Source organism: Crocuta crocuta, unplaced genomic scaffold (genome assembly GCF_008692635.1).
Source record: "Crocuta crocuta isolate KB4526 unplaced genomic scaffold, BGI_CrCroc_1.0 scaffold16, whole genome shotgun sequence".
Classification (NCBI taxonomy): Eukaryota; Metazoa; Chordata; class Mammalia; order Carnivora; family Hyaenidae; genus Crocuta; species Crocuta crocuta.
The window spans coordinates 3338601-3354151 of NW_027531893.1; the positions used below are offsets into that span (position 1 = coordinate 3338601).

General features: G+C 39.2%; 1 protein-coding gene across 1 annotated transcript in view; it reads left to right on the forward strand.

The window, feature by feature from the left end:
* Window positions 1–14489, forward strand: part of TSPAN12 (tetraspanin 12) — a 63702-nt gene extending 49213 nt beyond the window's left edge. Inside the window, exon 8 of the mRNA XM_077773248.1 lies at window positions 12875–14489. Coding sequence (XP_077629374.1) covers window positions 12875–13180 — 306 coding nt within the window. The 3' untranslated portion in view covers window positions 13181–14489. The remainder of the gene's footprint in view (window positions 1–12874) is intronic.
* The last annotated feature ends 1062 nt before the right edge of the window (window positions 14490–15551 follow it).

The following is a 15551-nucleotide window of genomic DNA, read 5'->3' on the forward strand; positions in this document are numbered from 1 at the left end:
GAGATAGAGAGACAGAATGCACGCAGGGGAGGGGCAGAGAGAGAGGGAGACACAGGATCTGAAGCAAGCTCCAGGCTCCAAGCTGTCAGCACACAGCCCAATATACGGCTCAAACCCACAAATTGTGAGTTCAGATGCTTAACCAACTGAGCCACTCAGGTGCCCCTATTTTTTTTTTAAGTTTATTTACTTATTTTGAAAGAGAGAGAGCAAGTGGGGGAGGGGCAGGAAGAGGGAGAGAGAGAGAGAATCCCAGACAGGCCCCATACTGTTGGTGCAGAGCCTGATGCTGGGCTTGAACTCATAAATCATGAGATCATGAGCTGAGTCAAAGTTGGACACTTAATCAACTGAGCCACCCAGGTGCCCCTGCAACACTTTCCCTTTAGACCCTCTGTCTTTATATATTCCATGTGATGTTGGGTCTGAATAGCAAATATTCTTTATAATTCCCAAGTAATTTTTCCCCAAACCACTTCTGCCTCTTTAGGTGGTTGTTTATTTCTTGTCTGAGTAACAGAAAACATGTACAGATAGGATGATAGAGAAGGCCAGGGAACGTGGACGTGAAGGGATGTGATTGGTTTTCAACATGAAGAGCCTAGATGGTGACAGGCATGTAGGGGGTCCATGGTACTCCCAGAAGGTAGATGGACATATTAGAGACCCCCCTCCAGGTTGAAGGTGGGCCAGCTCATGGTGAACCATGTGGGATGGTTCGTTTTAGGTTTCTGTTCTCTCTGTTGTGTGTTCTCTGCTGTGTGAGCTGAGAGTCGTGAACTCAGCCATCATCTCTCACAGGTTGGAGATCCTGTTCCTCTATCTCCTTTGTACCCTGTTGTCGTCGGCAAATGGTATTTGCTTTGTAATCTGTGCACATTTACTTTTGTGGGCAGCATCTTAGCCTTCAGCACTTTTGATGAACACTCTTCTATTAACAGTTAGAAAGATGAGTCAATTCTATACGTCTGCTTTGATTAATAGAAACAACTTTGATTTTATAATTTTCATATACAACATCCTCAACACAGAAATATTTCCTTAACAATGCTCTGTGGTAGAGACATGACAGAGTATTGTAGATACAAAAGGAGATGTGGGGAACAGGGGTATGGTTTTCTGGCAAGTTCTACATAGCTATGAGATTATTTTTCTCCCAGGTAACCCTGCTCTTAAATTACTAGTAGTAGGATTTTTCTTAGGACCAAGTAAATTGCCACACAAAAAAACAAAATGAGAAGCAAGTGTTGAAAGATAAGTGTAAGATCAGAAGCCAGAAGTAACAGTTTAGGCCCCTGGCTAGGGATGGGCCATTGCATTAACATAAACGTAGTCAAATCTGCATAGTAATGATCCTCACATCAGTGGTTACAATAAGAGATAGGAATTGATGACCTCATCATATTGGGCCACATGAAGGATCCAGACACAGGTAAGTAATTACCATTTTGTTTATGTTTGAGATATGCATTGGGAACAGAGGGGCTAGTCTTTCCCTGAGAGAAGCAGGTGTTAGCCAGGTGGAGAAAGTATTGGGGTGGCAAGACCGGAAAGAGCATCGCAAGCAAAGAGTTAGTTGTGCCAAGTTAGAGCTGGAGGCACAGAGCAGAGCTAGAGCCTGGGGCATGAGAGGGCCTTCCTGGCTTGGGGGCCAGGGCAGGCACTGGATTACAAAGACCCCTGTCTGTCCAGCTAACCGCATGCATTTTATGCTAAAGTCTGTGAGTAGTTGCCAAGTAGGAAGGCAAGCACAAATTCACAAATTTGAGGCATTATTATGAAAGGAAAGCTTAGCGCTGGGCAGTTGCAGGATTCTGATTTATTAATAATGAAGCTCCATTCTCAGATAAACACACACAGAACCTCCTGCGCGGATAGTAATCGGTAGGCAGCTTTCAGGCGCAGTGGTTATTTAGATGGAATATCCCCAAGAAGTTCCATTCTCAGGGTTCTTTTATATGAAGTCAAAGACACTCCCTCCTGCCCCTCTGCTGACTTCATTATCTCCTCAGCACCTGCCCGCAGGGCTCAGGTTGACTCTGACTTGGGGTGATGTCTGTTTTATCATTCAGAGCCCTGCAGGACTAGTTTGTGCTTGGTGGGGGGAACGTGCCTTTTATCTTCAGGCTTTGCTTGATCTAATTGGGCCTTGAACTGTTCTGCTGGTTTTGCCTAAGGTGTACAAATGCGTTCTTTTCTTTCTGGCACAGTTCACTTGTGGGTTTCCAGGTACCTAGTCACTGTTCAAATGACTTTTCTTCTTGTGCTTTGTTAATGAAGACTTGCAAGGTTTACCTTTAGAAGTTGCTCATAAGAAAGCCATTTTAATGTTTTGACCTGAAAGAAGTACTTCACGAAGTGACAAGTTTAGATGCGTGCCTTGAAATCATTATGTCGCCGTTGTGAAGAGTCGAGGTAAGGACTAGGCCTTGAGGCCTGCAAGTGAGGTAGGGGACTGTTGAAACTATTGCAAGTGATTCATGTGACGATAAGGGCTGGGTTCCAGGTTGTGCCACTGAGGACAGAGGGGAGGGGAAGGATGTGAGTGATTTGAGGGACACGAACAAAATGATGAATTGGTTGTGCAGAACAAATGACAGGAAGCTGTAAGGACACTAGCCTTGGACTTGGACCCTGGTTGGATAAAGAAGCCATTTACCGAGGAGATAGGTTGGATTTGATTGCGTCCATCTTGGGAATGGTGGGTTTAATGTTCTGTCAGGTACGCCACGTACAGAAATCCAGTAAAAAATACGAAGCTCAGTAGACCGAATCAGTCAGAGATGTGGATTTTGTGTGGACCGATCAGGGAAAGAGCTATTTCCATATGCAGTGGGTTGAATAAGGTGGAAGTCTATTTTTCTCTCATAAACCAGTCAGGTGGGCCAGGCTGCCACACAACTCTGCTGCCTAGGTTCATCCAGGGACCCAGGATAGTGAGACAATTTCACCTTTTTTCATACCTGCTTTCCAAAATTGCTCCTGTTTTTCTCCAGTTCTAGTCAGTGGGAAGGAAGAACTAGGAAAGAGAACATCCAGCGTGTTCAGCTTTACACTCATCGCCTCTGCTCATGTTCCATTGGCAAGGGCTTCCTTGGTCCTGCTTAGCTGCAAGGGAGGCTGGGAAATGTGGCCTCTGACTAGGAGACTGTGTTCCCATAGACAACGCTGATTACAATGAAGTGGAGAACAGGCTGGAGCAGGCGGGGGGACTGACAGTTTATAGGTGTAATCAGTGTAGGTAAGGCAGTGAATGCATCGGAGGAGATCAGGTCACACAAAGAGATGGTGTGATATATGCGGCAGAGGACAGAATTTAGGGAATGGTGCCATGAAGGAAAGAAAAGAACCCCACCTATAGGCAGAGGAGAAATGGAAAGCAGTGTCCTGGAGGTCAAGGAAGGAGAGGGTTTTAGGAATGAGTTTTCTTCAGTGAGAAAGCATGGTTCAGAGATTAAGACCAGGCTCCCAGGCCAGACTCTGGAGGTTAAATCTTCACTCTGTGCCTTACTAGCTGTGTGATCATGAGCAAGATTTTCCTGTCTTTGTGTTTCATTTTTCTCACCTGCAAAATGAGGATAACCAAAGTACCCATCTCAGGGTTGTTTGGAGAGTAATGACCATATTAAAGCCCTAAGAACAATGCCTGTTTGCAGTAAATACTACCAGTAACAGCTGAGAGTTAAGATAAATTAGAGATTAGAAACTCCTTGGATTTTTTTAAAATAAGATACATATTTACATAGCTCTATAAATGTGCATTACCTCATTAAAGCCCTAAAATATTTCCATTAAGGTGTGGTATTATTATCTCCATTTTACGGATGAGAAAAGTGAGACTCAAAGAGGCTAAGTGATCTAACCCTGTGTCATAGCTAGTCAGTGACTGAGCTAAGATCTATTTGATTTCAAAGCCCATATTTTTAGACACTAAAATTTTGAGATGTAGAATACATGGTGAGGAACAAGCTGAATGCTTCTAGATTTTTTTCACTCATAAACCTCAATGTCTTTATTTTTATAATGATAATAATAGTACCTACAGCACTCTAGTATTACAAAGATAAATCAAGCTTCTTAATGAGAAACCCTTAGCAAGCCACTTGGCATATAATAAACACAAATCTCCAATGTGTGGCGGTAGCTAATGACAGTAATGACAATAATAACTTATTCATTAATGTATTTATTAAAATAAATAGAAAGATTAACAATCTATGATTAGATTTTTAACAGCCAAATTGGACTCGGGTTTGCTAGTTAAAGACAGGAAGAGTATACATTTTCTGGTTCTATAGATCTGTGCTGACTGAAGGTAGATTTTCAGGTCAAGAGTTTGAGGATTTCATGTGGTTTCTGACTTCACTTGTTTTAACACCTTCTCACTTCTTATAGATGTAATTTAGGTGGCCAAAGGGCCCAATGTTTGAATGAGACAATGTTTGAATGAGCAGCTTGTAAATGTGCTTCTGCTCAGTCAATCAGGAGTGTCTCCTGCAGGAGCCGGCTTCACAGGGGAGAACAGCACTGTCTGTGTTTTCTGACTGTATAGTCTCTTTACAACCACATCTCTCTGTAAAAATAAAAAATGTTCAGTAGATGCAGTCTTTTAGATTTGGTGATTCTGTCTATCCAATGGGGATGTTGTGAGAATTAATAGAGACACCAGGGAGTGTCATTAAGAAATACGAAGACTTTTTTTTACTGCATTTCTTTTGGATGGGTTTGGTTAGCCTTGCCCTTAAAGAAAACAGAAAGTCCTATGGTGAATTTTATTACTTGCTATTTAAGTTTTTTAAAGGAAGCATTCATTTCCCTGCAGCACTTATGATTATCAGTGGAGAACATTTGGTCCAACCTGTGTAAAGTTCATGGACTCATGAAGTACATTCTCTTTTTTAATTTTAGAAGAAATAAGGCTGAAGATTATATAGTTGTATGTGATTATTAACACAGTCATTTCAAACTTGAGAGCCATGTTTATTACCAAACATCAATTAGAAAAATATCAATACTGGCATATATTGGCACATAGACTTAATTTATACTTTATCTTTATAAGCTGATTAGAAGTCTGCCTAATTTTTTCTATGTTGCCCATGAATATTGAGTAACAAAAAGCCATGGGGTTCTTCCCATTTTAGAAATTCATTTTGGAGATAGATCAGAGCATAATTTCAAGTATATCATTTCCTTAAGTAAAATGAGGTATCCTGACATGCCTTCTAATAGATTCTAGGAAATGTAGAGTTTAGTGATTTTTTTCTCTAATAAAAAGTTAGTGCTATTATTTACAGTTAATAGTTGACCAGAATTTTAATATTGCAGCAAGTAAAGTAGGTTAGCCCACATGCGTATTCATACCTTTGAGTTTTCCAAAGTTATTAACATACGACTAACATTGCTTTATGTAGGAAGAAAACATATTAAAGGTAAATCAACTTAGAGTATTTTTATTTTGAGAAAAGCAAATAAGTATAATTGAGTTCCTTCCAATTCTGAATAAAACACCCTTTGTGAAATGGAATGCAGTTTTGAACTCTAACATTTCTGTTTCCTCTTTGACTCACTCAACAGAAATGTTTGTTTATGCAACTAAATCTCTATGAATAGTACAATAGAGGGTATAGAGACACATCTGTATTTTTTTTTTCTTCTCTAGACTTGGTGTCTTGGTTTTTAACAAAAGTGTCCAAGTTTGCACTGAAAAGTGTAAATGTTATGCATGATTATCTGACTGACTGAAAATAAGCTCACAACTTGTGTTCAGACTGACTTACTTCAAAGGTGCATAATGGAAGAGAGAGACCAAGGAGGACAATGCTTATACAGAAATTTGGAAGGGCACCTGGGTGGCTTAGTCGGTTAAGCGTCCAACTTTCGCTTAGGTCATGATCTCGCGGTTCATGGGTTCGAGCCCCGCGTCGGGCTCTGTGCTGACAGCTCAGAGCCTGGAGCCTGTTTCGGTCTGTGACTCCCTCTCTCTCTGACCCTCCCCTGCTCACACTGTCTCTCTCTCTCTCTCCTAGAAATAAATAAAATATTTCTAAAAAAATTCTTTAAAAAAAAAAAGAAATTTGGAAAAACACTGTCCTCAAGAAGAGGACTGTTCTTGGGGCACCTGGGTGGCTTAGTCGGTTAAGCGTCCAACGTTCGCTTAGGTCATGATCTCGTGGTTTCGTGGGTTCGAGCCCCGCGTCGGGCTCTGTGCTGACAGCCAGCTCAGAGCCTAGAGCCTATTTTAGAGTCTGTATCTCCCTCTCTCTCTGACCCTCCCCTGCTCATGCTGTCTCTCTCTCTCTCTCTCTCCTAGAAATAAATTTTTAAAAAATATATTGAAAAAAAAAGAAGAAGAAGACTGTTCTTTTGGAAAATTAACTTTAAATAATTGTGTAAATGATTCACTGATATTCAGCACAATGCATGCTACAATACCCTCTGAGTCATCAAAAAGTATTAAATTGTGTGCAGTATAGAGAGATTTGCATTTAACGAATTCTAATGACAAACTTAAGTATTAAAATTCTATCTTGTTTGAGGAGTTATCTATATGCTTTGTAAACTAAATGAGTTAGTGATAAGGCTGACATATTGTTATATTAATTGAGGAATCTAAGACCTTTGCCTTTAATGAACAACCCTTGCCCACCTTAACATGGAAATAATCTTTAGCGTCTCCAAGATCCAGAAGGAGGCCAGGTCCTGACTATGTGTCATATGATTCATATGACATATCCCCATATCCACACATCTGGGGAACCTGAAAAAGCTTTTTGCCCAGAATCCAATTTCATTCACAACAACCTCGGTTGTCCGAATGTAGCAGTGAGTCACAGAGAGTCAGGACACTGAGAGTTTTCTTTCCAGGAATCAGCTTTATTTGTGCCAGTATGGGCTCAGTGGGCTAAGACCCAAAAGACTGAGGCCCTAGTGCAGCAGGGGGCTGCCTTTTGTACAAGCTTTGCTCCTGTACATCTCCTATCTGGTACCATACAGTCTGAATGGGCAGTCTATGTTACAGAGCCATAAGGAATGTCGTGCACATACACATAGCCTGGTTGCCTTCCCTTGTCTTGAGATGTTCACCATGTTCCTAGTGAGGCAGGGAATTCTTCTCATTAGAAGTGCATTTTCTGGGGCATCTGGGTGGCTCAGTTGGGTAAGCATCCGACTTCGGCTCAGGTCATGATCTCACGTTTTGTGGGTTTGAGCCCTGCATCCGGCTCTGTGCTGACCGCTAGCTCAGAGCCTGGAGACTGTTTCAGATTCTGTATCTCCCTCTCTCTCTGCCCCTCCCCTGTTCATGCTATCTCTCTCTCTCTCTCAGAAATAAATTTTAAAAACATTAAAAACTTTTAAAAAAAGAAGTGCATTTTCCTTGAAGTCTCTTTTTATTCATATGAGTCCTTCTTTTCTTGAATCTTTGCACATCTTATAATTGTTTTTATTGTTGTTGAGAACTGGACATTGTAAATAGTAAAATGTGGCAACTCTGGAAATCAGATTCTCTTCCCTCCCTAGAGTTTGTTGTTGCTTGTTTGTTCATTAGTGACCTTCCTGAATTAATTCTGTAAAATCTGTATTCTTTGTCATGTATGGACTCTAAAGTCTGCTTCATTAACTTAGGGGCAGTTAATGAATGAACAGAGATTTCCTTAAGATTTCTGGAACTGATAAAGCTCCCCGTCTCTGTCAAGGGTGCACAGAGTCTCAGAGTTAGCCAGAGGTGAGATTGTAGGGCCTTCCTAGGTCTTCCCTTAACATGTACACAGCCCTGGGCATGAGCACTGCCCTACTCTTGTGTGTAACTTTGGAGATCTCCACAAGCATCCCAGAGCTTTGCCAAGGCCCCTGTGGACTTCTCATTCCCCCAGATTTTCTCTTTAAGCTTTTTGACCAGCTCACTGTGTGCAGTTATTATACACTGCCTCAGGCAGCCTCAGAGTTCCTCTGGGTGCTTTTGACAGACACCCCCAGGGAAAAAGCTGTTGCCCTGTTGAGCTCCAACTCAGGTTCAAATAAAAACAGCCTTGCAAATGAGGTCTTCCAGGGAACCACCAGATTGGACAAATAATGACAGTTCTCTGAGAATAGGGCTTTGAAGGAGCTCCAGTCATATTCTATTGCCTCTGGCTTCCAAGCCACTGGTTTTTGCTATAATTATGGGCTGTTGATTTTCAAGGCTGCTGCAGGGCTGAGGAGAGGGTATGGGACAGGGCTCATTACGATGTGACAGTGCTTGCTGTTCTTACCGAGACTCAGGTACTTCTCTTGAATAATGCTCCTCAGATGGCTGTAAGCTTTGGTTAATTTTCAGAGCTGATTTTCAAAAAAGTTGATTGTGACACTGTTTTGCTAATGCTTTCATTACATACGTGGAAGTGAGACTATTTAGAGGTCCTTTCTCTGCCAGTTTTGTAGATGTTGTTCTGGAAATGGGTTTTAGCCATATTTTTAAAGGTTAAAAAGTTGAACTCATTAACTTCCAAGGTCTCCTTCCACTCTAGAACATTCATTGTTAACTAGTATATCACATCTCCCAAACTATCCCAGAGGATATAATTTACCATACCCTTTTTATAAGTGTGGTTGTTTAAAATATAATTAGAACAAACTTTCCCCGAAGCCAAAATATGGAACACAATAGACTGTAGTTCGGTTATCAATCTCTGCTTGATTTTACTGACTTGTTAAATAAGAAACATTGCCTTTCCTGCACAGTTTTTTAAGTTACAATGAATTAGTCAAAAGGAGTGGGAGATCTTATGCCAATAAGAACTATATATCATGATAAAGGTAAAATGTAAGTACCAGTGACTACTAAAAAGGTAAAAACCAAACGATAATTGACTTCTGGTATTTCACAGGATTGAATCATTAGCATATGTATTTCTTGAATGGTTTACATTTAATTCTGAAGTTTATTTTAATTATTATTACCAAATTATTGATTTGTTTATTCTAACTAATCCTTTATTTACTTATTAAGCATCCATTTTTATTCTAAGTACTGATGAATATAGGTAAGGAATTAACTAAACATAATCCGCTCCTATTTTATATCCATTTCTTTGTTCTGAAGATGGTTATGGGGATCTGGTACTATCTTACTTGGCAATGATGTTAAATAATGTATCTATAGAAATTAATTTTCCAAATGTTTGAAGCTAAACCATTTAAATTTAACTATCTTTAATGTGACCCTTTCTAAACTATATTAAATAGTTTTCAGGGTGCCTGGGTGGCTCTGTCAGTTTAGCATCCAACTCTTGATTTTAGCTCAGGTCATGATCACGGTTCATGGTTCTGGGCCCCATATCGGGCTGTGTGCTGATGCTGCAAAGCCTGCTTGGGATTCTCTGTCTCTTCCTTTCCCACTTGCTCTCTCTCAGAATAAATAAATAAACTTAAAAAGAATAATACTTCTCTGCTTCATGAGAAAGCTAGTGATCTAATGTATCGGTGGCAAATAATCATTTTAGATAGTTAGTTCACTGCCCTGAAAAACAACATCAGCCACTTTGGCTCTCGTGAGCAAGGGCTGTTGCATCAATACTCAGTTGTGACACAATGCTGTGATTTTGCTATTTTCATACTCTTAAAAAGTGTTGTACCTTGTACTTGTTCATCCAAACTTGCTTTTCATAGATTTTTCTATTTTATTTTTAATTTAATTTTAATTTTTAATTTTTTTGAGAGAGAGAAGGAGAGGAAGATAGAGAGAGAGGCTGAGACAGAGGGAGACACAGAATCTGAAGCAGGCTCCAGGCTCCAAGATGTCCGCATAGAGCCCAACGTGGGGCTCCAGCTCCCCAACTGCAAGATCATGACCTGAGCCCAAGGCAGATGCCCCAATTTTTTATCTATTTTAATTTGAGTTTTCTAATTTTTAGTGGGCCTGATGTGGGAAACAAAGACAGAGGGAAATGGCAGATAGAATTTAATTTCCTTATAACCTGCAGCCCATTGACAAATACTTGAGGCAGGCAGAGTAAAATATTTCTCTAGGAACTCCCTACTGTCTTAATGCCAATCCTTTGCTAGAGGGAAAAACAACCCTGACTTGACCATAGCTAGGTCTCCAGTATTCGGAGTCTTCTTTAGCATATGAAAGTCTCATTGGAAACTTTCCTTTGACTTTACCTCCCCCAACTCCCAAGTATATAACCAGTCTCTCTACAGGGTCTGGGACAGCTCTTTCTGCCCACGGTCCTGTCCCAGTGTTTAATAAAAATCACCCTTTTATTTCCATCTTCAAGAATTCTTTCTTGGCCGTTGGCCCCAGATCACCCACAATAACCCCCAAAACCTCATGAGGCCGACGCACCAGATCAGAGCTGACACCCAAGGGACTGTAACCATGCACTAGACCCCACTTTAAGTCTTAAGTGTGTTTATTCATTTAATTTTCCCAACATGACAGATAAGTAGGCACTGTTATTATCTTTTTTAGATGAGAAAACTGAAGCACAGAGAGATTAAGTAACTTGTCCAAAGTCACATAGCTTCTAAGTAGCGCAGGGATTTGAAACTCAGAATTCTGGCTCTGCGGTTCATGATCTTAACTGTTACTCTATACTGTGTCATGCAAGGATGCTTGTTAGAATTATATGTAACTTGGGTGAATTTTCTCCGTGACAGCTGTTTTGGTTTCACAGACTGTATGTGCGTGTGTGTGCATACATGCATGTTCATGCGTATTTGTATATGTATTAAAAAGGTAAGATGGCCAAAGAAGTGATTTTATTAAACCCATGTTAAGTAGTATTAAATTATAAATATTTTACATTCACTTTTGGTGACATTGATCAAGGTATGCTAATCTTTTGTCATTAATGCATTACATCATTTACCAGAAAAATTTCTTGTAGTATGTCCAGAACTTGTTTTATATGATTTTGTATTTTTTGAGAATAATGACTTATTGGAGTAAAGTTACTGATCAATCTTAATTAGAATACATCTTAGAATTATATATTGTTCATTCTTCTTCTCCACTATAATGCACAGATTAACAACTGATTCAGTAGTCTTGCTGTCCTTGATTTACTGGAGTTCTTTGTGGAATCTAGAGAAGAAAACAGGAGGCAGTTTTCTAAGTAATTATCAATTTCTTTTTATTCAAGTAGTTGCCTCAATAGGGTAAGCAGAATGAGTCACTGTTACCACAAATTCAGAACAAAAGTCTTGAAAAGTCAAATTCATCTTGTTGGGAGATAATTTCCCATGGGTCTCTTGCATTTCTGCATGTCTTATGAGCAGAAGCACTGGAAGCCTTTTTCTGGATTATCTTTTCAAGAGCTTTTGCACAGAAAACAGCCTTGATGATAGAGATGGTGTCTCCCTCCAAAGAAAAGGGCAAGTTTATTTACTGTCCAGTATAATAAAGATGATGACTTTCTCTAGTGCAAAGGACATTTATGCTTACTGCCCGTTATGAAAGATTAGGGTTCCCTAACTTCAGGTTTCTCTTTCATAATGCAGTCCACTGTGTGTGCAGTCGTCTCCATGTTGCACTTGGACCCCGAGGAACTGGCACATAGTCTGGCTGCTGCTGTTGCTATGAGTAATAAAGTCCATGGTCTCTGTCTTCTGCCAGAAGTCCGTGAAACTGTGGCAGGCAGATTTGTTCTCTTCCAAGTAGAGCAAAGTCTCAGAAACTTCCAAGTTCTTGAAATTTATTATTATAAAATTCTTTCTTAGATTTTCACCTTCATTTAGAATCAGCTTCCCTTTGGAAGAGGGAATTATCATTTCTTTGTTGTGGATTCGACAGAGACTTGGCAGGTTGTCTGTGCTTTTTGTTCACCAGAGAAGTGACTTAGGACAATTGTTAGTTTCATTCTCCCTCCTTTTCTTTGCAGTTCCCCCACCCCCCACCCCTATTTTTATCCTTAGTCCTAGTTCTTCTTCCCCTTTTTTTTCTTCGTCTCTTTTTTTTTTCAGAATTCTCTTCTGTCTCCCACAAGCACACCTTAGTCTTTTGTACTTAAATTTAAATATAAACAAACAAGAAACATTGTTAATCAGTTTAAGTCAAGTGTCTTTAGCATGTAGGGAAACTAAAGATCCTTTTCAAACCCTTACTTGGGGCACCTAGACGGGTCAGTCAGTTAAGCATCTAACTCTTGATTTTGCCTCAGGTCAAGATCTGAAGATCCCGAGATTGAGCCCCGCATCAGGCTCCACCCTGAGTGTGAAGCCTGCTTAATATTCTTTTACTCCCTCTCCATCTTCCCCTCCCTGGTTTGCTCACGTGCATGCTCTCTCTCTCTCTCTCTGTGTCTCTGTCTATAAATAAATAAATAAATAAATAAATCCAGCTAAGACTTGATACTGTGCCAAACCCTCTCCCCCCCCCATGTGTATTTCTTCACAAGGCAGTGGACAAAATTGTGTGATGATAGGTGAAAGGGAATAGATTAATTTCCACCCATCAGCAAGTTTCAGTAGCAGACTGGGCAAGCATTCCTGATCTCCTGGTCCTTGGGGAGAAGTCTCTGACCAAATGACCTATAATGTAACATTGAATACAAAAAAAAACAACAAACAACAAACAACAACAACAACAAAACAAAACAAGTTACCAATCCCTGCCCTAGTGTGTTTTATGCCAGTGATTCTCAATTTAAAGGGTGAGGAAGATAGAAAAAGGAGTAAGCTCATCAGAATCGCCTGGGCAGGCTTTTCAAAAAGTGTTTCCCCTCCATCTCCCCTCCAGTTTTCCATAGGTGTTCCCTGCTGAGAGTCACTGTGTTAAACTTTTATGATTCATGCTGTTTGGTTCCATTAACTGACACAGATTGTTTGTTTTCACGATTTGACCCTCGGTGCCATACCCAAAGTAATACTGACTGTGGTTCTTCTTTTACAGGGCTGTGGGAAGAAAATGTATTCCTTTTTGAGAGGAACCAAACAACTGCAGGTGCTCAGGTTTCTGGGGATCTCCATTGGAGTGACACAAATCCTGGCCATGATTCTCACCATTACTCTGCTCTGGGCTCTCTATTATGATCGAAGGGAGCCTGGGACAGACCAAATGATGTCCCTGAAGAATGACACGACTCAGCATCTGTCATGTCACTCAGTTGAACTGTTGAAACCAAGCCTGTCGAGGATCTTTGAACACACATCTATGGCAAACAGCTTTACTACGCACTTCGAGATGGAAGAATTATAGAGAATGTCAAAGAAGGAAACTACAAATTTATTTTATTGGACTTGTGCATTTTTGAGCACACACTTAACCATTTCAGAAATGTGTGGAAATAAAAATGTTGCCATTTTTTTTTTAGGAATGCCTAAGCATATAATTTTCTACCCTTTAAAGTGAAGAGGGAAAAGTTTTATAAGTCACCACCTGGATAATGGTTGATGCCTTTTTTAATGTTGAGGACAGATCTAATACCCATTTTATAGCCTGTGTAAGATTTTTACTGAATACAGTTATTCTTTGAGGCTCATACTTTGGCATAGTTTGACCAGCATTTCTGCATCCATGTAAACAAGCCATGCTCTGGTGGCATTGGAGCCACAGTAAAGTGTGATTTACTTTCATAAGCTTGCTAGAGTATCAAGTACCAATGGATTGCTAACACAGGAAATTAGGCAGTATTAATGAATTGTATTACTTGATGACATATTCTTTTGAGAGTGGGTAGATTATACATAAGAAAACTCTAAAGATTGGTGACTATCTAAATGTGATTTTTTCTGGTTACTAAAATATTCTTACTACTTAACAAGAGCAAATTAACACATTGTCTTAAACTGATCAGGGATCTATGTGTATATAAGAGTCTGTGGCAAGTCTGTATAATTCAGTAGATTTCAGTTCTTATAATGTTAAGAATAACAACTGTGAGTGAAAAGGATAAATTTGTCCTGTATAGCACCATTATTGTTAACCTTTCCTGTTAATAGAGCTTTAAAAATCCATCTTGGGCTTATATTACATACATAACTGTTAATTTAAATATTTAACCACTAATTTTGAAACATTGCCAGTGTGATACATAGTAATCATTTTAACTCAGAATGTAGTCTGGTCTCTAGGAAGTATTAGCAAGAAAGTTTACACGTAACATTAGTTCATTTAGCAAAGTCTTGGATGCTACCTTTCTCCCAAACTAAGGCTCTTTTTGACACTCAACACTTTTTAAAAGAAGCTTACCTTTGTCTTTTCCAAACAAGAGGCAATAGTTCACAAGTCTGAATATAATTCTACAGAGAATACTGTTCCTTCTCTTCAGCAAAATGCCACGAGAATCATTAAAATTAGTGACAATTTAACTAGAGATTTTCTTTGTTTTATTTCACTGATTAAGATACTGTGGTGAATTACACAGATTATTAAATTTTTTACAAGAGTAAGATATATTTATTTGAAATGGGGAGAGTGCATTTTACTGTATTTTGTGTATTGCTTTTATTTCATAGAAAATGAAGAGAAAATTAAAATGTGTCAATAAATATTTTCTAGAGAGTAATACTTTGTGTCTAATTTTTATGCACGACAAGCACTTTTTCCACTCACAATGATTGGCAAGGGGAGAGAAATACGAGAAGAAATGGTGGAGTAAAGTAACAATAATGATATCCAAACTCTGGAACTAATCTATAAGAGGATGTATCCTCAGTGAGAAAACACAAAAAGAAGCCCATTTACTTTTCAGGTTCGGTTTTGAGTGAAATGATAAATAATGTGGTTGTTTGCTAGAACATAAAAATATGCACATTCATGCTAATTCATCCTCTCAATGTTTGCACATCCCAGTTTCTTCAAGTTAACTGTTAGAAGCAAATGAGTCTAAGAAATGCAATATATGAAATTAACTGCCAGATTTTATCTCTTCCACTATATTCAAATGAAAACTGAGTAAATCCTTTGCTCAATCAGAACCAAAAGAGTCCCTTTTTATAATTTCCTCAACACCCAACTCTCCATAACGTCACTTAAAATGCCCATGGAATTGAGACAGCTATGACTATTGTTTGAATTATTTGGATAATGTTTAAATTACCCAAATGGCTGCTTTTTCGTTGATGTGTCTCAGTCACAGGAAGAACAGCACATACTGTGTTGACCTCAGTTAAAAATCTGCAAATTACAAATAAAAGCCAATTTCCACATTTTTAGACTTTAGATATTTTGATATATTACCTAACTTAGTACTCTAGAATAGTCAACATAAATTTAGACAGACATCTTATATATCCTACACTTGCTTAATGGGAACAAACGACATTTATAGCCGTGGTCTACACAGGCCTCTTACGGTGGCAGTGCACCTGGAAAAATAAAACTGCAAGAGCCTTTAAAAAGTGTATTTAATATGGGAGAGCTGAGGGAGTTCACTGTTTGGGTACACTGCAGGAAATAAAATGCTAACTATTTCTTTGGAAGTTTTTAAAAGCTTTCTTTAATAAAAAAAAAATCACTAGTTTGTAAGGTAAAAATTTAAGATTATTTTCAGACTAGTTAATAGTCCATTCAGGGTGCCCTGGAGTTTCAGAAATGACAGTAGGAGATGGGGTCTGTCCTCAAGCAC